The sequence below is a fragment of the Cricetulus griseus genome, chromosome 7 (assembly GCF_003668045.3).
Source record: "Cricetulus griseus strain 17A/GY chromosome 7, alternate assembly CriGri-PICRH-1.0, whole genome shotgun sequence".
NCBI lineage: Eukaryota > Metazoa > Chordata > Mammalia > Rodentia > Cricetidae > Cricetulus > Cricetulus griseus.
Genome location: NC_048600.1, coordinates 14,965,697 through 14,990,041, shown reverse-complemented (window position 1 = coordinate 14,990,041; position 24,345 = coordinate 14,965,697). Strand labels below are relative to the sequence as shown.

The 24,345-nt window shown below is 43.1% G+C and overlaps 1 protein-coding gene across 1 annotated transcript in view; it reads right to left on the bottom strand.

Annotated features, from left to right (window-relative positions):
* Dnajc27 (DnaJ heat shock protein family (Hsp40) member C27) overlaps positions 1 to 24,057 on the bottom strand; it is a 29,607-nt gene extending 5,550 nt beyond the window's left edge. The window contains exons 1-6 of the mRNA XM_027424553.2: positions 23,795 to 24,057; positions 20,543 to 20,625; positions 10,758 to 10,827; positions 6,190 to 6,354; positions 5,401 to 5,523; positions 582 to 742 (exon numbers count right to left, since the gene is read on the bottom strand). Of these exons, the coding sequence (XP_027280354.1) occupies positions 582 to 742; positions 5,401 to 5,523; positions 6,190 to 6,354; positions 10,758 to 10,827; positions 20,543 to 20,625; positions 23,795 to 23,881 (689 nt within the window). The 5' untranslated portion in view covers positions 23,882 to 24,057. The remainder of the gene's footprint in view (positions 1 to 581; positions 743 to 5,400; positions 5,524 to 6,189; positions 6,355 to 10,757; positions 10,828 to 20,542; positions 20,626 to 23,794) is intronic.
* Positions 24,058 to 24,345: the final 288 nt, after the last annotated feature.

The window sequence follows — 24,345 nt, the reverse complement described above, 5'->3', positions numbered from 1 at the left end:
CAGAGGCCTGGGATTTACCAGAGCTCTGGTAGATTATAGTTAACCAAAGTGAATAAAGAGCTGGACTTTTCTTCTTCTACAATCGCCATGCCCAGCTCTTCCTGAATATATCTGTAGAATAAAACAGGTAACTACACAAAACCCAATCACAGATGAGAATGAGTGGGGTTTATGAGAAAGACAGTTGGGCAGAGAGACACCTCTGTCTCCTGGGTCCTTAATGATCACTCATATTCTACTGAATACCAGTTTCCCCAGTAAAATGGGAGCAATCTTTCTTCTTCTAAAATTTTACGATTTAAGAATTATTTTTGTAAAGTTTCCTAAGGTTGTGTCAGATTCTTGCTCAACACAAAGGTGGGGCAAGCCATTTCATCAAGTGTTTACGCAGAAACATGACATAGCTTGCTTGGCAGGCAATGTGCCTTCTGTTTCATTTCTCTGGTTTGAGTTAGTGGGGCAGAGTCCTTAGCAAACTTATTGCCACACACTTCAAGTTTCTAGCTAATTAGAAGGAAAGACTGGGTAGCACTTTTGGCAACAGAGTCTCGGGCTCTTCCGGAACTGTGCACTAAACTTACCTTGAGGCCCCAGGTCTGACTCCCAGCATGTCCCAACTGTCCTTACTATTTCGAATTCTGCGAATGGTGTCTGCTTGTTCTTTGGTGAAACTAGCACTGTTATTTGCAGTAGGACGCTTCCCGCCATTTTCACACAAGTCAACTATGGACACATAAAAGGTCTGTAGGAAGGAAGAAAACACAACCCAGAGAAGTGATTCTGTGAGATAGGAGTTCCTTTCACACACTTCAGTAACTTTAAGAGCCCGGGGCCTTAGTGTTCCACCCAACCTCCTAACTACGTATTTTTAAAACAGAAAAGTATAAACTAACTTAAAATGTATTAGTTTAATTTTAAAAATTAAAATGATTCATGATTCTACTCTCAGAGAAGCACATTTGAGGTTGGTAAGAGATGAACTGTTAGAAAAATTCCAACAGTAAAATCTAAAACCTTTCTCCCTGATATAGCCATCATTAGCATATTTCAGGATCCCTACAGAAACATCTGCTACCAGCACACGTCACACACAAATACACAAGCAATTGCATGAAAGATCTCAGATGCCACCCAATGCTTAGCAGCTTCAGTGTCCCACATAATACATCTTGTGCAGGCCTGGTGATGCACTCCTGTCATCCCAGCTACTTGGGAGGCTAAGGCAGGAGAAGCAGGAGTTCAAGGTCTGCCCGACCTACAGAGTGAGTTCAAGACCAGCCTCAGTAACTTAATGAGACCCAGTCTCAAACAAAAAGTAAAAAGAAGCCTTGGGACCAGCTCAGTGGAACAGTGATTGCTTAACATGAGCATGGACCTGGATTCAATCCCTAGGTCTGCCTTGGAGTTGTTCTGTATTTACAGAGCTCTTTGCTCTCCAGTGCCTTCAGGATCCTATTATGTGGCTATACCACATAATAGGTATAGCCTATAATTAAATAAAGGTGAGCCCTTTATTTAATTCCCTATTTCTGGACTTGCCAGTTATTTTAAGTCTTTTGGTCACTGCAGACAATACTGAATCATTTTGTTTTCTATTTGTTTTTCTGAAACAGGGTCTCACATAGCCTAGGCGGGCCCTGAACTAGCTATGTAGCAGAGGGTGATACTGAACTCATGATCCTATCTCTGCCTCTTAGTGCTACAATGACAGGCCTGCCATTACCATGTGCAGCTTGGTAGTGTGTATTCCTGGGTAAACTCAATCTGAATCTTTTTCAAGAACAAGTGCTCTTAACCTCTGAGCCATCTCTCCAGCCCTCATTTCTGTAATTATAAGTAGAGTAAGTCTCCTCTCTCCTCTCCTCCCCTTCTCTTTCCTCTCCTGCCTTCCTTCTCCTCTTCTTCCTCTCTCCTCTCCTCTCTGCTCCCTCCCTCCTCTCCCCTCCCCCTTCTCTCTCCTCTCCTTTCTCCCCTCCTCTCCTGCTAGGTAAGTATTGTGCAGTCCCAGCGCCTATAACTACTTTTAATTGATGTATCTCCTCTTCCCTTAGTTTCTCTTAAAATATCTTCCTCTCTTTCAGTTTCTCCAACAGCACTGTTTACCTCCTATTGTAAATGTGTCTTTGGGGCTGGAGAACTGGCTCAGTAGTTAGAGTATGCACTGCTCTTCTAAAGGACTGAAGTGTGGCTCCCAGGACCATGATAGATGACTCACAACTGCCTTCAACTGATGCCTCTGGCTCCTCACATCACATGCAAACACACACACAATTAAAAATAAAATGAATCTTTAAAAATGTATCTTTCCCTTAAGTTTCTCTTTCTCATTTCCAGTAACTGCAAACCTACTGGGAACCTAACAAGAAGCCTTGACATCTGGAAAGAAAGAGCATCATGGGAAAAGCCACTAGACCAGGACCAAAGGGTGCTGGTTTACTGTGGTGATCTTAGTATCGCCCTTTGCTAGCAACATCAGATCAGACAAAACCACCTTCCTCCTGGCACAAAGTCTCTATTAAGCAAGCAGAAAATCAAGAAAATGTTTATCAACTGAGTCACCAGGAAAGCACAGCTTAGGGCTTACCTACAGAACAGCGATACTGTGTCTAGTCAGCCAAACAAGAAAACAGACTCATTTACCTACCATTTCTACCAAGATAAAAGCATCAAGAAGGGTTCACAGTTCACAAATGTCACTAGGGTTAGGGTTGACATTTTCTGGTATCCTGGAATTAACGTGAAATAGAAATAGATACATTCTGTAGGCACATGTAGTTATGAGAACACATGGTGATAGAAGACCAGCTGTGATCTTCACAGGAGGAGTAAGGTCAAAACGGTAAATCTCAGGTCTTACTTCCATCCAATACAGAATGCTAGACCAGACCCCAGTCAACCATCAAACAGAACAAATGCACAAGGCAGCTACTTTCAGCAGTGAACAAAAGCAAGCATGAACTACAAAGAGGTAAACCACTCTCATCCTAGAGGCCATATCTGGATCAGGCAGACACAAAGTCCCACTGAGAGAAGGAGGCAGAGGCAGAGGCAGAGACCAGAGTCTGAGGCTACAGCAGTGGCAAGAATCAGCAGAGCTGGGCCCACAATAGGCGGGGCTTCCTTGTGGGTTTGTAGCTAAGAAGTAGGTTATCATATGAAGACTGAAGCCACCTGAGGCTTGCCAGACAAGAGCTGAGAATACAATCCATATTTTCTAGGGGAAGAACCAGCCCAAGACACCCGAGATTGGCCTTCCCAGAACACCTCATTGGTGCTCCTGAAACCCCCCTGGAGCACACAGAAAGGCTGCACCTCAGGTCTCACCCATCCTAACCACACCAAAAGTTAAGAACCAACACAAGTGGTTAGAGCAGAATGTGGAAGCTGAATCCTGCCAAATTAGAAGGTTTAGGGACCATTTCAGACTTCCTTCAGATCTGTGATTTGTTAAAGCAAAAAATGCAAGTTTACGTGAGTTCATTGCACTCTGCCTCCTGCAACAAGAAGCCATATTCTTCTGGAAAAGACAGACAAATCTGCAGGGTCTCTACAGTGTACTCTCCACAGATGTGTTACCCAATCAAAACATTACTACCACACAAAGGGACCAGAAAACATGATCAATGTTAGCGGAAAGCAGTCGGTAGTAACTGAACCCACGCTGGTTCTAATACTGGAATCGGTAAGCTTCAAAACAGCTAGCTATAAGAAAGACTGGAAGGAAATAAAGGAAAATATACTTAAACAATTAAAGGAAAATACATCTTTAAAAAGTATCTTATTTGGGCACCGGAGAGATGGCTCAGCAGCTAAAGGCACTCTTTGCTCTTGAGAGGCCCTGAGTTCAGTTCCAGCACCCACATGGGAGCTCACATTGCTTCTAACTCCAGCTCCAGAGGATCCACCACTCTCTTCTGGCCTCTGTGGTACCAGGCAAACACCCATACATATAAAATAAACAAATAAATAAATAAACCTTTTAAAAAAAATGGTCTGGGGACAGCCAGGCAGTGGTAGCACACACTTTTAGTTCCAACACTTGGGAGGCAGAGGCAGGAGGATCTCTGTGAGTTTGAGGCCAGCCTGGTCTACAGTGTAGGTTCCAGGACAGCTAGGGCTACACAGAAAAACCCTATCTCAAAAAAGATGGGGGGAAGGAGTGACATGTGGGGCTAAAGAGCCAGGAACAGTGGCTGGGGAAGAAGTAGACAAATGGATCTCAGTGACTGTCTGGCTACCAGTCTAGATAGATGGTGAGCTCCAGGTTGATTGAGACACCCTGGCTCAAAAGATGAAGAGCAACAGAGAAAGACACTGGACATGTACCTCTGCACACCTGAGAGTACACCATACACATGTGCATGCATACACACAATAGTAACAAGAAATCTACTCAGGCTGCCATGTGAGCACATTCTTCTATACTGCCTTTCGGGTTTTTATGGGTGACCAGCTGGATTATGTAATGATGGTCTCCTATTCTCTAAGCTATCTGTAACCTCAGTGAGCTGCTCTGGGAGTACAGGCTTAGATAACTGCATGTGGTAAGGCAATTCTGCCATAACTAGGCTTCATATGAATGTAACACCATTATCTAAAGATAGTTTTGAAGAAAAATCTCCATCCCAGTGAAATAGCACAGTAACTTGCTAAACCTGATGACCACCACAACCACCTGGAGTGTTTTACCAAGACGCAAATTCCTAGGCTCTAGCCAGGGGTGGTGGTACATGCCTTTGAGCCCAGCACTCAGGAGACAGAAGCAGTCAAACCTCTGGGAGTTCAAGGCCAGTCTGGTCTACATAGTGAGTTCTAGGACAGTCAGGACTACATAGTGAGACCATGTCTCGTGTTGAAGAACTTCCCCAGGTGTGAGTTCATTTTGACAGTCTACTTGATGGGATTAGAATCACTGTGGAATGTCTGTGAGGACTTTTCTAGACTGGGTTAGGAAGACTCACCCTAAATATGACAGCACCATCCCATGGGATGAATCCCTGACTGAATAAACAGGGAGCTGAGCACCAGTTTCACCTTTCTCTGTTTCCTGATCGTGGGTGCAACTGGACCAGATGCTGCAACCTACTGTCACCTTAGCCTCCCTGGACAATGGCCTGTGCTCTTCAACTGTGACCTAAAATAAACCCATTGTCTTCCTCAACTTGCTTTTGACAAGTATTTTATGGCAGCAATGAGAACAGTAACTAAGACACCTGGTGATATGTAACTGAGACACTGTGGTGATGAGCAGGTCTTACCTACAACAGAGCAAACAGATCAATCATCTCTCTCCCCCCACAGTCCTCTCCCTTTTTGAGAAAGTCCCTTTACTGTTCTGCTTCTCAGAATCTTAACTATGAGCTGCCTTTGGTACAAAGCCTAGAACAGATGTTTGGTTACCTGGAACATCTCATTGATTCCCTCTCCAGTTTGTGCTGATGTTTCAAAGTACAGGAACCCCCTGCTTTCAGCCCAAAGACGCCCCTCACTTTCATCAATACAGCGGTGTTTGGTGCAGTCAATCTGAAACAGAAAGTAGGGAGGGGATAGAAAGAAGATCCACCCTTGTCCCAATACATCAGGCCCAATGAAGCCTTCATCACTGAGCCTCAAGCTATGTATAAAAGTACCAGGTTAAACGGGACCAAACAGCAGAAATCCATTGACTGGGTTTTCTGTCTAATTTAGGTGGCATCTGCCACTTCCTCCCATGGGAAAGAAGCTGCTATATACATCTGTGAAAGTTACATCATGACCTATCCTACCCAAGGGGCTATCTGCTGTTGCCATGAACAACCCCTCCCACCAGGTCAAGCTATGAATATTAGGCTTTTCCCAGACTGTTTCCTCAAGCTGGACACCAAGGGGAAAAAAAATGAATAAAAATCCAGTTAGACCAGGTTTTCTGGTTTTTGTCTCAGACATGTTTTCAATGGCTACCAATTACTGATTTCTATGTTACAGAATAGCACTTCCTCTGGGTGTGCATGTGTGCATCTATGCTTGAAGACTCACCAAGCCACCCAGGCTGGCCTGCACTCTCCACATAGCTCACTTGGCCTCCAGCTCATAATTCTCCTGCTTTCAGTCCCCGAGTCCTGGGATTCCAGGCTAAGCCACACATCCAGCTCTTTCCTTCTGTGTCCTCAGACTCACAGCTGGACTAGTAACCCAATCCAAAGCAGTTACCTTGTTGGCACATACAACAAAGACGATATTGTCCATGTTCCCGTGAGGCCCAAGCTCCTGCTTCATTTCTGCCAGCCATAAATCAAGGGCATCAAACGAGTCCTTCTGTCCCACGTCATAGACCAGTATCACGCCTTGTGTGTCCTTGTAAAATTCATTTCGGACCTGCAGATGCAAGAGAGGCACAAGGTGTTGGCTCTGTGATTTTTATAAGAATGCACCTCACAGCCATTAATAAAATATGTCCTTTCTTATTCAGAGTACTCATTGTTATCCCAGGGTTTAGTGGCTTTTAGAGGGCTTCATATAAAATCAAAATGAAACAAACAAACCTATAGGTTGGGACAATTTTTTAGCAGAAAACAGATCACAGCTCCTCAGAGGCAGTGCACTCTAGCTGCTGGAAGATAGCTGTGTCAAGATCTTTTTAGGAAGGTAGGCGAACAGCCAAAAGGAACTTAAAGCAAGATGACACAATTATGAGCAATGGCTGCCAACCACACAAACACCACATCCCAGTTTACCCAGCATTCCAGGCAGAGCTTTCCAGACTGCTCCAAGGCTATACATCAATTTCAACCCCCAAACTCAGAGCCCAGTGTAATCGGACAGTAAGGAGCACGGCTGAGGAGCAGGCAGCTCTGGGTCACACCCACTAGAAGTTGTGTGACCTTGGGCAAATCACATAACCCCTCTGTACTTCCTCATCTGGAAAAGGGGATCACAGTACTAGGACGAGGTGAGGTCACGAAAGCAGCACACTTAGCATGGTGCCTGAAAAAATGATACACACAAGTTCCTTCTCCCTTCCTTCCACGCATTCTGACTGTCCTGAGATAACATGAGAAACGACAAGCTGCCTCTGGGGCAGCTCCAAAAGACTTGACAAGAAGTGCAGGTGCACTCAAGGGGCAGAGGCAGTGAGAAGGAACCTTGACAGAGAACACAGTACAGGGTCTTAGCCCAAGGGGGGCAGAGCTGGGTCGAGGAAGGGTTAGTGCACTGCTTGCCTGTTTCCCAGCCTCCCAGGATCCTGGAGACAATCAGAGACATCAAGGAGTCTAGTCAAGCAGGAACTCATTTATTGTCTCACAGCAAGTATCTTTTAAAGGAAAAACCGCAGAGCGGGAAAAACAGCCAGGCAATGGTTTTAAAGGTCAGCCTATCATGTACCTAGGTGCCCTACGCTTTACCTGGTGAACATGAACTGTTCATGCAGTGACTTCATCTGGTTTGATCTAGGCAACCAATCATCTTTTTTTTGTAAACAACTCAGGACTCACTCATCTGACTTCCCTTCAGCACCATCTTTGACTGGCTCGTGTGCCCTAGACATAGCTTTATGTTTTTTTAACAAGAACTCCAAATGCACTGAGACGCACACTAGCTAAGCATTCAGAAGTGAGGAAGCAGGGGGGTGGTAGAAATGCCTGTTACAGCAGCACTCAGGAGGCTGAGACAGTGATTGTGAGTTTAAGGCCAGCTTAGGCTACATAGTGAATTTGAAGCTAGTCTGAGCTATTAATAAAACCCAAAGGGGAGGGGGACATTTATCTTTCACACTGGGCATGGGCTTCTGAGCACCTTGACCAAGAACTTAAGGTTCTATCATTAATTTAGAGAAACCTAAAGTCCACTACAGTAAGAAACAACAAAAGCAGAGGGAGTCTGAAGAGATCGATCCACAGTCCGTAAGGCTAAGATTTCTTTATTCAGATAAACACCAGCCAAGTGCAAGCCAGCGTGTGCCAGGGGCAGCAAGGCAGCCAGGCCAGAGAGAGGAGAAGGGAGAGAAGACACGAGGATGACTGCAGTGGTTTGAGTAAGAATGATGCCTGTACATCCATATATCTGAACACTTCACCATCAGGGAGTGACACTACTTGGGAGGGGTTAGAAGGTGTGGCCTTGTTGAAGTTGCTATGGTCTTGTTGGAGTACTTGCTGTTCTTGCAGAGGACACAGGTTTGATTCCCATCACCTACATATAGTTTAAAACATTCATAACTCCAACTCTAGGGAATTAAACAGCCTCTTCTGACCTCTGAGAGCACCAGGCAAGCACACGGTGCACAGACATACAAGTGGCATAGAATATCCATATATATGTTATAGATACAATATTATAGATATAATGAAATAAACAATAATTATCTTCTACCAACTCCTTATCTCTGCCTTTGTGTACTACTAACCCTCCTCAAATCCTGTCCTGGGCCCTCTTCCTTTCTGAATCGCTTTCTCTACAATTGGGTACCACCAACCACCTGCATGGGATCAACTGCTCCCTCCCGTCAGCTTCCTTCCTCTAGCTTAGCAGAATGTCATGCTCAACTCTCACATGGGGACGTCAGTGATGAGGCTGAAGGCCCAGTGTCCACCTCTCTGCCCTGTCTCTCTGCAGCAGATTCACGGTCCCGTGGACCATGTCTGCAGGCTTCTCCACCTGTCACTCCCTTCCATGCACAGTCCAATACAACCTTCACTACACTGCCTGCAGGCTTCCAAGCTGGCTTCCCAGCACCATGAACACTGTGTAACTTACCTTTTTATTTTTTCGTTTTGCATTTTTTGTTTGTTTTTCGAGACTTTCAAGCTCTGTGGCTTTGGAGGCTGTTCTGGAACTAGCTCTTGTAGACCAGGCTGGCCTCAAACTCACAGAGATCCATCTGCCTTTGCCTCCCTGAGTGCTGGGATTAAAGGCATGCGCCACCACCACCCAGGGTAACTTATCTTTTTAAAGTCGTGGCTCAAAATTCCCCAGTTGTTTCCCCACCCCCATGCCCTCCAATGTTCAGCCTGGTTTAAATGGGATTACAGGATTGGGTTTGTTTTGTTTTCCTTTTTTCATGTGTGGTGGGGGATTCAAGAAAGGGTTTCTCTACATAACCCTGGTTGTCCTGGTATCCACTGGTGTAGACCTGACTGGCCTTAAACTCACAGAGATCTGCCTGCCTCTGCCTCCCCAGTGCTGGGAATTAAAGGCACCAGTGGCACCCAGCTGAACTTGTTTTTCTTAATCTATACAATCCATCTTTACAGAAGATGTCACATGTACTGTACAAAGAGTTCTGATGTAGTTATGTCCGATCTTTATTTAGCTTACTTTGTGCTCTATTGTGCACACAGGATTGAGTTAATTATCATCAGGGAGGTTTTCACCAAATTGTACTGTGCTTAAACATGCCTACATAAACTACTCAGGGCCCTAAAATTTGAATTTATTTATTTATTTAATTTTAAACATGACGCCCGGAGGCAAGCCTCAGCAGCTAAGCTATTCTTTTCTTTTTAATTAAAGATATTTATTTATTATGTATACAGTGTTCTGCCTGCATGTGTGCCTACAGAACAGAAGAGGGCACCAGATCTTGACAGATGGTTGTGAGCCACCATGTGGTTGCTGGGAATTGAACTCAGGACCTCTGGAAGAGCAGGCAGTGCTCTTAACCTCTGAGCCATCTCTCCAGCTCTTACTTATTTATTTTATGAATATGAGTATTTTATCTGGATATATACCTGAACACCAGAAAAAGGGATCTGATCTCACTACAGATTGTTGTGAGCCACCAGAACTGAACTCAGGACCTCTAGAAGAACAGCCATGCTCTTCACCCCTAAGCCATCTCTCCAGACCTACTGAGTCATATTAAACTGAACTGCCTTCTTGCCTCCTGTGAATTGTTACTCTGCTGGCTGTGGTGGTCACGTCACAGAGACCCCTGCAGCCAGTGAGGTGGCTCAGTGGGTAAAGCACCTCCTGCCAAGCTTGATGGCATTAGTCCAATTCCCAAAAGCTACATGGTGGAAAGAGAGGGCCAACTCCCTAAAGCTGATCTACCTACACACAGGCAGAGGCAGGCAGGCAGACACACATACACATTGTGGCATTCATGTCTCCACACATATACACATAAATAAATGTAATTTTTAAAATCAAAATCAGTGGAACACCACAAATCAGCAGGTTGGATTGGGTGTGAGTGTACATACATGTGCCTGTGGGGTGGGGGTGTGCATGAATTAACAGGAACTCACGGACCTACTGGACTAAAAAGATCAATAAGAAGAAAAACAGCTGAGAAAGCCCTCAAATGAAGAACGGGAAGCATAAAGCCAAAGCAAGAAGAAAGAAGGAAATAGCAAAGACAAGGACCAAGGCAGCAAACAGGTCACCAACAGGGAGTGCATGACTCATCCAGGGACTGCTACACAGATGAACATGAACCAACCAGGGCTGCTCTGCCTTATTCCAGGGAATCAGCAATGCTGGGGAGTGACAGGAAGGTCACACTAGTGACCTTGCTGAGCTGTTGCATCTATAGGGGACTGTGACTGTTATTTACTCACACTCTGGGCTGAAGTCTGAAGTGAAAGGCCAGCATCCTAAGGTGGAAATGTTGATTCATTCAAATGTTTGAAACATCAGCCATGCAACGTCCCATCTCGATTTCAGTAGAGCATAAGCAATCAAGGAGTATCCACTAAATTGAGGCTCAGAGGGCAAGCTACTAACATGAGCTAAATTTTACTCATGATTTGAATTAACTCCCCAGAAGGCTTTCTTACCTCATAAAAGAAGGGATGTCCAGCCATGTCAAAGATGTTAACTTTGACTTCTCTGTCTCTGACTTGAACCCTGAAATATTCAAATGGAAACAATCTCAAAGGTTGTGTTTCTGCATTGACATTTCTGTTACTTATGGATTTCAAAAGGAAACAGGGTCACATTTCCAGGGATTTTTTTCACTCTCTTCTTAACTCCAGATAATTACAACAGAAGCCAGCAAGCTGGCCAACAAACCTGCTGGCTTACTTTACAACACTGAGTCCTGACTAAGGATCCATCTTCTAAGATACTTGAATCTACAACCCTGAACCAGCAAGCTGTCCCCCATCTAAACGGATTTTTTTAAAAAAATCTGTAATCCCAACTGAGCCTGTTGACTGTTTATGTCCCCTCTTGGAAGGTGGTCATTGTTATTCTTTTACGCTGCAGCTTCGGGTGTACAGAAAGGAAACTACAGATGAACAACCCACGTGGAGTTTATTTACAAGAAGGGGTGGGGGGATGGGGTTGGATTGTCAGCCAACCCAAGAGGAGCCAGAGAAGGAGAAGGTGGGGGAAGGCTGGACCTTTTAAAGGGAAGGCTGTGCATGCACACTGAGGTTTCACGCATGTACAGAGTCCTCACGCAGGCCGTAATGTGTGGCGGGTGATGTGGTGATGACATAGCGCGTTTTCCTGTGTGTGCCCCACCTATCATTAGGGGACGGGTGGGGGGACTGAGGGGGTCATCCAGGCATATGTTATACAGTCAAAAGACCCTCATCGGAGTATGCAGCTTCTCCCTACCACCTGTTGTATGTAACTGCCTTAATTGCACATGGTCTTGGGGAAGGGCTAGAGTATACAGGCTGGGAAACACAGGGGGCAGGGGTGCCATCCATGCAGCTATGGGGAAGCCCTCATCCAAGCTGGTAAAGATTTTCTGGTACAACCTTTAGGAGAGGAGTACCCATACCACAGGTAACCCCCCACCTATGCTCTGTAAGCCAAATAAATGCTTGGTTCCCTAGGTAGAATCCTGCCTTGGTTTGTCATTGAGACCTTGGGAGGAGGGGTAAACATTGTTTATGTCTTCCTGGGAAGGAATTTTTGCAATAGTCTTCATGGAATAATCATATTTTTTTTAAAAAAATCTGTAACAAACAGAATAGTCTATTGAGTAATCCAATTCATCCTGTCTCAATAAATAAATAAATAAGTCTCAATTGTATGTCATCATATAGCACTGTCCATTTCTTAGATAAATCAGGCACTGATATGGCTTCTGAACAAAGGTTCCTTAAGTACGATGTCCCACCATATCCCCGATGAACTCCTGTGCTCTGAAGAAGAGCATCGGAAAGGAAGAGTAGAAAGAAATGTGGATTTTAAATGCAGAGCTTCATGATTTTCACAGCCAAGATAACAAATTTCACACTTTAAAGAAAATGTGCAAAAACACCTTCTGCTGCTCTCAGTTGGAAAATGGCAATAGAATTTACACAGAACTCTTAGGTTCTACTTTGCCACTGACCTGAACTACTTTAATACAGTCCAAAAGGACATACATAAACTTGACCCTGCCCTTCATACAACTGACATTCTGCTATAGATATACCTTATCAATTTTATCAACCTTCTTGAATATATTGTGATAGGGAAAAAATTCATCTTTAAGTATATCTAACAATATTTATCAAGCAGTCACCAGGGAGAAGCACCGTACCAGGTACTTGAAGAAAATATAAGAATCCCTTTTTAGAGAGACACCTGATGCCAGGGATCTGCTCAGCAGATCTGAACTCTGCAGCAGGATCTGGCACACCCGGATACTCCCGAGGCCCTGGTGGTAGTTCTGCCTCCATCCACTGGCCCAGGTAGTCCGGGGACTGTTTCCAGTTCTGGTTCGGCAGCCTGGCCAGGGATCTGCTCACCATATCTGAACTCCGAAGCAGGACCCAACACACCCAGACTCTGCCGAGGCCCCAGTAACAGTTCCACCTCCTTCCACCAGCCCAGGTAGGCCAGGGGCTATTTCTGGTTCCAGTTTGGTGGTCCAGACATCTGACACCAAGGGTCTGCTCATCAGATCCGAACTGGGCAGTGGGATCCAACACACCTGGACACTGCCGAGGCCCCAGTCACCTCCATCCACGAGAGGAGGACAGACATCAGGTTATTGGATCTGTTTGCATCTACCAGAAGGGAACCTTGGTCCCATGCCCACCAGGAGAGGAAGAGACTCCTGCTACACCCACCAGAAGAAAAGATGAGAAGAGGACAAGGTAAAAGCACATCCAACAACAGAAAACCCAATATGACACCACCAGAGACTAGGAACCATACACCAGCATCACAATGCAGATGAAGCACAAGAGAATGACCTTAAAAACATCTTCACGAAAATGATAGAGGACCTCAAAGAGGACATGAGAAAATCCCTTAAAGAAATGGAAGAAAAACAAACCAAAAATTACAAGATAACAACAAACCTCAAGACCTAAAAACTGAAATAGAGACAATAAAGAAAGCACAATCTGAGGGAATGCTGGAAATAGAAAAGCTGGGTTAAATGATCAGGAACTACAGACATAAGCATAACCAACAGAATACAAGAGATGGAAGAGAGAATCTCAGGAGTTGAAGACACACTAGGAGAAATAGACCCATCAATCAAAGAAAATCTTAAGTCCAACAAATCCCTAACACAAAATATCCAGGAAATATGGGATACCGTGAAAAGACCAAACATAAGAATAATAGGTATAGAAGGTGAAGAAATCCAACTCAAAGTCACAAAAAACATATTCAACAAAACCATAGAAGAAAACTTTCCCAACCTAAAGAAAGACATGCCAATGAAAATACAAGAAGCCTACAGAACACCAAATAGACTGAACCAAAATAAAAGGTCTCCTCGCCACATAATAATCAAAACACCAAACATACAGAATAAAGAGAAAATATTAAGAGCAGCAAAGGAAAAAGGTCAAGTAACTTATAAAGGCAAACCTACTAGAATTACACCTGACTTTTTCATGGAAACTCTGAAAGCCAGAAGGTCCCGAATGGATATTCTACCTACACTAAGAGACCATAGATGCCAGCCCAGACTACTATACCAAGCAAAGCTTTCACTCAATATAGATGAAGAAAACAAGATATTCCATGACAAAACCACTCAAAACCATTCAAACAATGCATATCCACCAATCCAGCCCTACAGAAAGTTCTGGAAGGAAAACTATAACCCAAGGAAGTTAACTACAACCAGAAAAATATAGGCAATAGATAATCCCACTTTACCAACAGCCAAAAGGAAAAAGGGATAGAATCCCACACATAATCTCACCACCATCATCAAATCAAAAACAAACAAGAATGAACAATCAATGGTCATTAATATCTATCAACATTAATGGTCTTAACTCCCCTATAAAAAGACACAGATTAGCAGAATGGATAAGAAGACAGAATCCATCCTTCTGCTGCATACAAGAAACACACCTCAACTTCAAAGACAGACGATACCTAAGAATTAAAGGTTGGGGAAAGATTTTCCAATCAAATGGACCCAATAAACAAGCAGGGGAGGCAATCCTAATATCCAACAAATTGGACTTTAAACTAAAATCAATCAAAAGAGATGAAGGAGGTCACGTCCAACTCATCATAGGAGAAATCCATCAGGATGAAGTCTCAATTCTGAACATTTATGCCCCAAATACAAAGGCATCCACGTTTGTAAAAGAAACATTACTAAAACTCAAATCACATATAAAACCACACACACTTATAATGGGAAACTTCAACACCCAACTCTCACCACTGGACAGGAACACTAGACAGAAACTTAAAGAAACAAAGGAACTAATAGAAGTTATGGCACAATTGGACTTAACAGATATCTATAGAAAATTCCATCTAAATACAAAACAATTTACCTTCTTCTCAGCTCCACATGGAACCTTCTCTAAAATCGACCACATACTTGGCAACATAGCAAACCTCAACAGGTACAAAAAAATTGAAATAGCTCCCTGTATCTTATCAGACCACCATGCTTTAAAGTTAGAATTCAACAACCACATGAATTACAGAAAACCTACAAACTCATGGAAATTAAGTAACACCCAATTGCACAATTCATGGGTCTAGGAAGAAATATAAAAAGAAATTAAAGATTTCCTAGAATTCAATGAGAATGCGGACACAACATATCCAAACCTATGGGACACTTTGAAAGCAGTGCCAATAGGAAAGTTCATAGTGATAAATGTCCACATGAAGAAACAGGAGAATAATCACACTAGAGAATTAACAGCACAATTGAAAGCTTTAGAACACAAAGAAGTCAATACATCCCAGAGGAGCAGACACCAGGAAATAATCAAATTGAGGGCTGAAATCAATAAAATGGAAACTAGGAGAATAATACAAAGAAACAATATAACGAAGATTTGGTTCTTTGAGAAAATCAACAAGATAGACAAACCTTTATCCAAACTTACCAAACAGCAGAGAGTGAACATGCCAATTAGTAAAATCAGGAATGAAAAGGGGGACATAACAACAGATACAGAGGAAATCCAGAGAATCATCAGGTCATACTTCAAAAACCTATATTCCTCAAAATTCAAAAATCTGAAGGAAATGGACAATTTTCTGGACAGATTTCACTTACAAAATTAAATCAAAAACAAATAAGCAACTTAAAGAGACCTATAAACCCTAATGAAATAGAAGCAGTCATCAGAAGTCTTCCAACCAAAAAAAAGCCCAGGGCCAGATCGCTTCAGTACAGAATTCTACCAGAAATTCAAGCAACAGCTAATACCAATTCTCTTCAGAGTATTCCACCCAATAGAAGCAGAAGGGTCATTGACAAACTCTTTTTATGAGGCTTCAATAACCTTGATACCCAAGCCACACAAAGACACAACTAAGAAAGAGAACTACAGACCAATATCCCTCATGAACATCGATGCAAAAATTCTCAATAAAATGCTGGCAAATTGAATCCAAGAACACATCAGCGAAATCATGCACCATGATCAAGTAGGCTTCATACCAGGGATGCAAGGATGGTTCAATATACAAAAATCCATCAATGTAATCCAGCATATAAACAGACTGAGGAAAAAAACAAAACAACAACAACAAAAAAAACTACATGATCATCTCACTAGATGCCAAAAAAGCCTTTGACAAAATCCAACACCCCTTCATGATAAAGGTCTTGGAAATCAGGGATAACAGGAACATACCTCAACATAATAAAAGCAATATACAGCAAGGCCAAAGCCAACATCAAATTAAATGGAGAGAAACTCAATGCAATTCCTCTAAAATCAGGGACAAGACAAGACAAGTCCACTCTCTCCATACCTCTTCAATATTGTCCTTGAAGTTCTAGCTAGAGCAATAAGACAACAAAAGGAGATCAAGGGAATACAAATCGGAAAGGAAGAAGTCAAACTCTCACTATTTGCAGATGATATGATAGTCTACATAAGTGACCCAAAAAATTCTACCAGGAAACTCCTACAGCTGATAAACACCTTCAGCAAAGTGGAAGAATACAAGATTAACTCAAAAAAATCTGTAGCCCTACTATATACCGATGACACTTTGGTGGAGAAAGAAATCAGAGAAACATCACCCTTTACAATTGTCACAAACAACATAAAATACCTTGGGGTAACACTAACCAAAAAAGTGAAAGACCCGTACTGTAAGAATTTTGAGTCTCTAAAGAAAGAAATTAAAGAAGATACTAGAAAATGGAAAGATCTCCCATGCTCTTGGATAGGTAGGATCAAAATAGTAAAAATGGCAATCTTGCCAAAAGCAATCTACAGATTCAATGCAATCCCCATCAAAATCCCAACACAATTCTTAACTGACCTTGAAAGAACAATTCTCAACTTTATATGGAGAAACAAAAAACCAGGATAGCCAAAACAACCCTGTACAATAAAGGAACTTCTGGAGGCATCACCATCCCTGACTTCAAGCTCTATTTTACAGAGCTATAGTCCTGAAAACAGCTTGGTATTGTCACAAAAATAGACAGGTAGACCAATGGAATAGAGTTGAAAACCCTGATATTAACCCACACAACTACGAACACCTGATTTTTGACAAACAATCCAAATTTATACAATGGACAATGAGAACATCTTCAACAAATGGTGCTGGCATAACTGGATTCGGACATGTAGAAGACTACAGATAGACCCAAGCCTATCACCATGCACAAAACTTAAGTCAAAATGGATCAAAGACCTCAACATAAACCCAGCCACACTAACCCTATTAGAAGACAAAGTGGGAAATACCCTTAATAACTGGTACAGGAGACCACTTCCTGAACATTACACCAGTAGCACAGGCACTGAGGTCAACAATTGATAAATGGGACCTCCTGAAACTGAGAAGCTTCTGTAAGGCAAAGGTCACAGTCAGCAAGACAAAACAGCAGCCCACAGACTGTGAAAAAATATTCACCAACCCCACAACTGACAGAGGACTGATCTCCAAAATATCCAAAGAACTCAAGAAACTAGTCTCCAAAACACCAAACAATCCAGTTAAAAAGTGGGGTACAGAACTAAATAGACAATTCTCAATAGAAGAATCTAAAATGGCTGAAAGACACATAAGAAAGTATTCAACATCCTTAGCCATCAGGGAAATGCAAATCAAAACAACTCTGAGATACCATCTTACTCCTGTCATAATGGCCAAAATCAAAAACACCAATGACAGTTCATGCTGGAGAGGATGTGGAGAAAGGGGAACACTTCTCCACTGCTGGTGGGAGTGCCAACTTGTACAGTCACTTTGGAAATCAGTATGGCGACTCCTCAAGAAAATGGGAATGAGTCTACCACAAGACCCAGCAATTCGACTCTTAGGCTGTTCAAGGATGTTCATAGCAGCACTATTTGTAATAGCCAGAAACTGGAAGCAGCCTAGATGCCCCTCAACCAAAGAATGGATAGAGAAAATGTGGTACATTTACACAATGGAGTACTACTCAGCAGAAAAAAACAATGGAATCTTGAAATTTGCAGGAAAATGGATGGAACTAGAAGAAACCATTCTGAGTGAGGTAACCCAATCACAAAAAGACAAACATGATATGTACTCACTCATATGTGGATTTTAGAGATAAAGGATTACCAGCCTACAATCCACACTGCCAGAGAAGCTAGTAAACAAGGAAGAGCGTAAGATAGACATACATGGTCCTCTGGAGAAGGGGAAAGGGACAAGATCCCCTGAGCAAATTGAAATCATGGGAAGAGGGGGGAGGGAGCTAGGAGAATGAGAAAGGAAGAAGAGGAGGGATGCAGAGGACATGAGGGAGCAGAAAGGTTGAGTCAGGGGAAGAATAGAAGATAACAAGAATGGAGATACCATAATAGAGGGAGACATTTTAGGTTTGCAGAGAAATCAGGCACTAGGGAAATGTCTGGAGATCTACAAAGATGATACCAGCAACAATCTAAGCAACAGAGGAGAGGCTACCTTAAATGTCCTCCCCTGATAATGAGATTGATGACTGACTTACATGTCACCCAATAGCCCTCATCCAGGAGCTGGTGGAAGTAGAAGCCGACACCCACAACTAATCACTGAACTGAACTGGAATCCAGATGCATAGAAGGATGAGTGAAGAGCAAAGGGGTCCAGACCAGGCTGGTGAAACCCACAGAAACAACTGACCTGAACATCGGGGAGCTCCTGGTCCCCAGACTGATAGCTGGCATACCAGCATGGGACTGATCCAGGCCCCTGGAACATGGGTTTCAGTGAGGAAACCTTGGAAATCTACAGGACCTACTGTAGTAGTTCAGTAATTATCCCTAGCATAGGTGTGGATTTTGGGAGCCCATTCCACATAGAGGGATACTCCCTGAGCTAATACACATGGGGGTGGGCCTAGGCCCTATCCCAAAGGTTATGATAGACGCTGATGATACCTTATGGAAGGCCTCACCATCCAGGGGGAGCAGAAAGGATATGTGATAGATAGGGTTTTAGTTGGGGGCGGGTGGTAGGGGAGGACGGGAGGGAGAAGGGAACTGGGATTGTCATGTAAAACAATCTTGTTTCTAATTCAAATAAAAAAATCTGAAAGAAAAAAATATTGAAAACTTGAAATAAAAGAAAAAAAAGAATCCCTTTTTATAGCACTCACTTTGGGTGTGAGGCATAAAATAATTAACCTTGACTGACCAGGAAATTCCCTTCTTCCTAGCTAGCTTACACAGTACCAGAAGATGCTAGGAGAGAAAAGAGATCATGATCTCCCCTAGTGGAGGAACCCTACCTATTACAATAACAACCTGCTTGTAATAGTGGCATGGCAGTTATGAGGGTAACCAACTAACCATTTTCTGATTAGATATAAGGCTTGCTTTTTTTTTTTTTCTTTTTTTTTGGTTTTTCGAGACAGGGTTTCTCTGTGGCTTTGGAGGCTGTCCTGGAACTAGCTCTTGTAGACCAGGCTGGTCTCAAACTCACAGAGATCCGCCTGCTTCTGCCTCCCGAGTGCTGGGATTAAAGGTGTGCGCCACCACCGCCCGGCTAAGGCTTGTTTTTCATACCTGATAGTATAAGCCTGGTCAAAACCATGGCTGGGAGATGACAGATGAGAGGGAACTACTGTTGCTTTGCTGAATGGTCATGATGTTAAACTGCCTTCTTAGTATTTATGTTTAGACCATAGACTCGTATGGCTCTCAACTTTGGTCAGAGAAGCTTCTTATAATGGGTAATGGTTAATGCAGAAATGCATAACTGATCAAAGTGCCAAATATAAATAACTATGAATGCTTAATTATGGATGAATCGTCTTAGCATCTGCCAAACCATTTCAGGGATGTTAAGAGCTGGCAGGTGGGGAAGAATGATGTGAAATGCTGACTTTGGTTATGACATGGTAGCTGTACACATCAACTCACAGCACCTGGGTTACCTGGACAAGACCAGATCAAGCCAGTCAAAATTCCAGCATGGATAAAGGACCTTGGGGGCCCCACCCTTGCCAGAAGAGCTACTGGCAGTCGATGGCTGCTGAGGGAGGGAGACTAACTATCTTTTGAGAATGTGGCCACTGGTAGATTGTCCGTGGTAGTTTATGAATAGCCTCACACCCATGCACATATGGAGGTAATGGTGGTTGATAGGATCAAAATACATTATAAAACTTTCAAAGAATGAATAAAAATATTACCAGTAAAAGAATATCCCTTTCTCAAGATCAGGGATATTAAACACACACAAATAACACAAGTACTCTATAGTAAGGTCTGAAATTCTGTGTTGAACAAATGTGCTATTTATCCCAATTCTACTCCTTGGTGGCATTTTTCTTGGTGCTTTAGTCCTCTTTCCAACCATTCTTGGTTCACCCAAATAAATACCCACTTATTCCCAACTTTATTATTCTCAGATCTGCTGGATTCCAACATGCTATCAAGATCATAAACCAACAAAAGACATTGCGGCCTAAAAACCCACTTTCTGGTAGGACCCGCTTACACAGAAATCCATCTGCCAAATAGGCTGTGCTTGCTCATCGCTGCCAACCCCTCATCTGAAACCAGGTCTGCACTGGCAGGTACCTAACACACTGCTAGCTTAGAAGTCCCTTAGTCCCGTCTTTTCCAATTTATCTTCAAAGCGTCTATTTCAGTGCAGCCGATGCACATGCTCTGATGTAGATACCAACTGTCTTTAGGACACATTGAGTATCTGTGTAATGTGCAGGCCAGAGGAACAATATACTCACTTTGTGACCCCATAGTCAATTCCAATTGTTGCCAGGTATTTAGACACAAACCTCTTCTCACAGTAGCGCTTTATAATACAGCTCTAGAAAGACAAAAATGCATGCATTCAGTAATACACACTGGAAAGATGTGTGAAATAAGCACATTACTTCATTAGAGTTTCTTCAGTCACCTCAATGAAAATGAAAGTGTTTTCAAATGCAAAAACTAGCTAACATGGCAGTGGATGCCTGTAACCACAGCACTTGAGAAAGAGAACAGAACAATCAAAAGATCAAGGTCAGCCTCAACCACATGAGACCCTGTCTCAAAAATAAAACAAACCCCAAAAGACAAAAAATAAAAATTTTTTAAAAAGGCATCCAAAGTATAAAAGGTGAGGGTTTTATTTGTTGTTTTGAGGAGGTCTCACTCCTGGCTGACCTGGAACTCGCTTTCCTAGTGTTGGAATTAAAGGCATAAACCACCAACCAGGCCACAAATGAAGATCTTAAAGAAAAGATTTAATTCTTGCCTTCACACTAAATATGGATGTTTTCAGTTTTATTCCCAACCACTGCGCTCTTCTGTTCTGTAGACATTTTCCATCCTTCTACTTTCACCACCACTAAAACGTCCACATCTAGCCATGACTCCCTTCCAGGACCAGATCCGAATGTCTAAGCATCTACTAGATGGTTTCTACTCAAATATCCTGCCATCATTTAATTCAACATGCTTCCAAGTAGCCTGTCTTGCTAACATCTAGCTCTGTTAATCATGCCACCATTTCCCCAATGACAAAGGATCAACTTATCAAAGTCATATTTGATTCAAGGCCCACGTCTTCAAATCTACATTATCATTATTTTTAGTACCAATATTCAAAAACAAAATCAACCCAAATAGATGAATAAAATGTATTACATCATATGCTGGAATATATTTCTATGATATGAAGAACATACTGATATATATCACAACAAAGATTCACCTTATACAAATTATACTAAGTGAAATAAGTCTGTAGTAAAAGATTATAAAGTATGTAACTCCATTCATATGAAATAGCCAGAACAGGCAAATCCATAGAGGCAGGAAGTGGGTTAATGGTTAGGGGAAACAGGGAGAGCCTGTTAATTGCTGTGTTGTTTCCCCACCCCCTAGGGGATGATGAAAATATCCTACAATTGATCATAGTAATGGTTTCACAACTGTGAATCAACTGAAAATCACTGAGTTCTATGTTTTAAATAAGTGATTTCTATGTGAATTATATCACATGAAGGCTTTTGTCTTAAATTTAAATTTTATTTTTAATTGTGCGTATGTGTATATGTCTGTGGATGTATACACATGTGAGCACAGGTGTCAGTGGAATACAGAAGAGGGCGTTAGATCCCCTAGAGCTGGGACACAGGCAGCTGTGAGTCACCCCATCTGACTTGGGTGCTGGGAACTGAATGTTGGTATTCTGAAGAGTAGCAAGGGCCTTTAACAACCTCCCTCCAGCCCTCAAAGGCTTTTAATTCAAGAATTTTTATGGTTATAAGATTATTTACAGTATTTTCCCCTCCAATTTGATTGTGTGTGCATGAACACATGTGTTTGTCTGTCTATCTGTGAGTATGTGTTGTATGTATGTGCCCCGTGTCAGAGGTCGACTTTTAGATATTTGGGAAAAGGTTCTCTCCTTCTACCATGAGTTCTGGGGACTGAATGAAGTCACCAGGCATATACAGTAACGGCTTTTTATTCCTTTCTATGTGAGAAACTTGAGATTTCTCAGTGACCCATGTTTCTATTCAATTCGACTTCTTGAATTGACAAACAATGTACCACAAGGCCCCATGCCAGTTTTCAGTGTCCTAGGATCTGAAATTAACTAACATGCTCGTACATCATTGGCCTCACGTCTTTTTACATACTATGCTAATTTCTATAGCATATTTTTAAACCATGGTTACAATTTTATTTAATCTATTAAGCACATTTTTCAAAAACTGTACAACTTCTATCTACATGAAAGCCAAAATTTAGGTAGAAAGGGGAGTTTTAATTAAGCACATGGATGTCATTCTTCAGTGGCCATCCATCTTCCTTTTTGAGACAAGGTCTCTCTTGGGACCTGGGACTTGCTGATTAGGCTACCATAGTTGCTCAGCGAGCCCTGGGATCCATCCACCTGTCTCTGCCTGCCCAGCACTGGGATTAGAAGTCTGTGCCACTATCAGGTTTTTGCAGGGATTAGAGGTATAGAACTGTTTTCCATGTTTGCACAGCACCACCTGAGCTATATTCCCAACTCTCCTTGCTTTTTAAAAGAATTTGAACACAGTTAATAAATGTTAAATTGCAGCGAACGTTTTGTTACCATATACACAACAATACATAAGTAGTGTGTGTGTGGTGGGGAAGCTAAATAGTAAAACACTAATAAATATTCACTGTACATTTAAGTGCAGCACACTCGTTTAAATAATCCCACTAGCAGGTCTTCTGCATTTGGGAGAGTGTAGACTCCGCTTCTAATCCCCCTTCGTGTCACTGATTTGCCGACCTTGGGATTCTTAACCAACAGCTTCCGCTCATTAAGAGAGAAAACTTGAGTAAGAATAGCTATCTAAATTCATTTGGGAAAAGCCTTAGGTCACCGCTGCCCATCGGAGAGGAAGTTTAATAGGTAGCTCATATGCAGCAGATGGAGCACACAGAAAGACAGTACCAAAAATAAACAACAACAACAACAAAAAATAAATGACTTCGCTGAGAAAATGAACGTGATAGTATGAGAAATTTAAAACAAAAATAACGTAGGATCCTGGGCGGCCAGTGAAACACATTGGGTTGTTATGTTCTATGCCCGGCGACAATTAATCCATCACCTCACAGGCATCCCTTTAAAAGCCACATCTAGGAGGCAAGGACTGTCCCCACCTCACGTCTGCTACCCCTCTCTGGGAAAGCAAATTCGGTATCTAAGCTATAAATTTGGGACCTAGGCCTCCTCACCACCTTCAAATTAGTCAAAGGTCAGAGGCCACCCCAGACACGGTCTTGTGGACAGTGACGTCAGTAAAGAGCGTGCAACCCAAAGGTCAAAAAGGTCAAGATAGTTTTCCTCTCGAGGCCGCAAGCCCCTGTGAGCGCAGGGATGCTCCGGGAGTAGGGAAGAGGCGGGGCTTCGGGCTGTTGAGCGGCCCCTCTCTCAGCCAATGGGCATGACTCTCTAGAACGCGGAGGTCCCGCCCCTCGCCGCCTGCGATACTCACTTTCCCCACTTCGGCGTTGCCCATGGAGATGACTTTGATGCGGAGGGACTTGGCAGGCTCCTTCCGCTTCGGCACGTTGGTCTCCATCACCCTCGCTCTGCCGAGGCTGCCGGTTCCGGTGTCCCTATGCACCCAGCCAGGCCGTCCCTCAGGCTTCCTTGCCCAATGGCGGAGCCGCTGCGCTCGTCACCGCCCTGGCTCCGCGGCTCGCCATCCCCACCGCTGCCTGGCCGCGGACGGACTCGGGCGGTTGGGAAGCGGCGAGCCGCGAAGGGCGAGCCGAGTCTCGCGATGACAGCGCGCCGTGACGTCACTGCGGGGCCCGGGAGGACTAGGGCTTGGGGTCCTGGTGGGCCAGTGCGTCGCCGGCTCCTGCAGGACATCACGGCTTCCTTGCCTGGCCCCAGGGTTGGTCTGCACTTAGTGGCAAAAATAGAGTGGCTGTCACGGGGAGTTTCTGAAATGTAGTGTAAGGCCCAGTCACGCCAAAAATTCTAAGCAAACCATGGCCTTTTTTTCCCTCTCTCTGTCAATACAGTGACCCCTTAGTT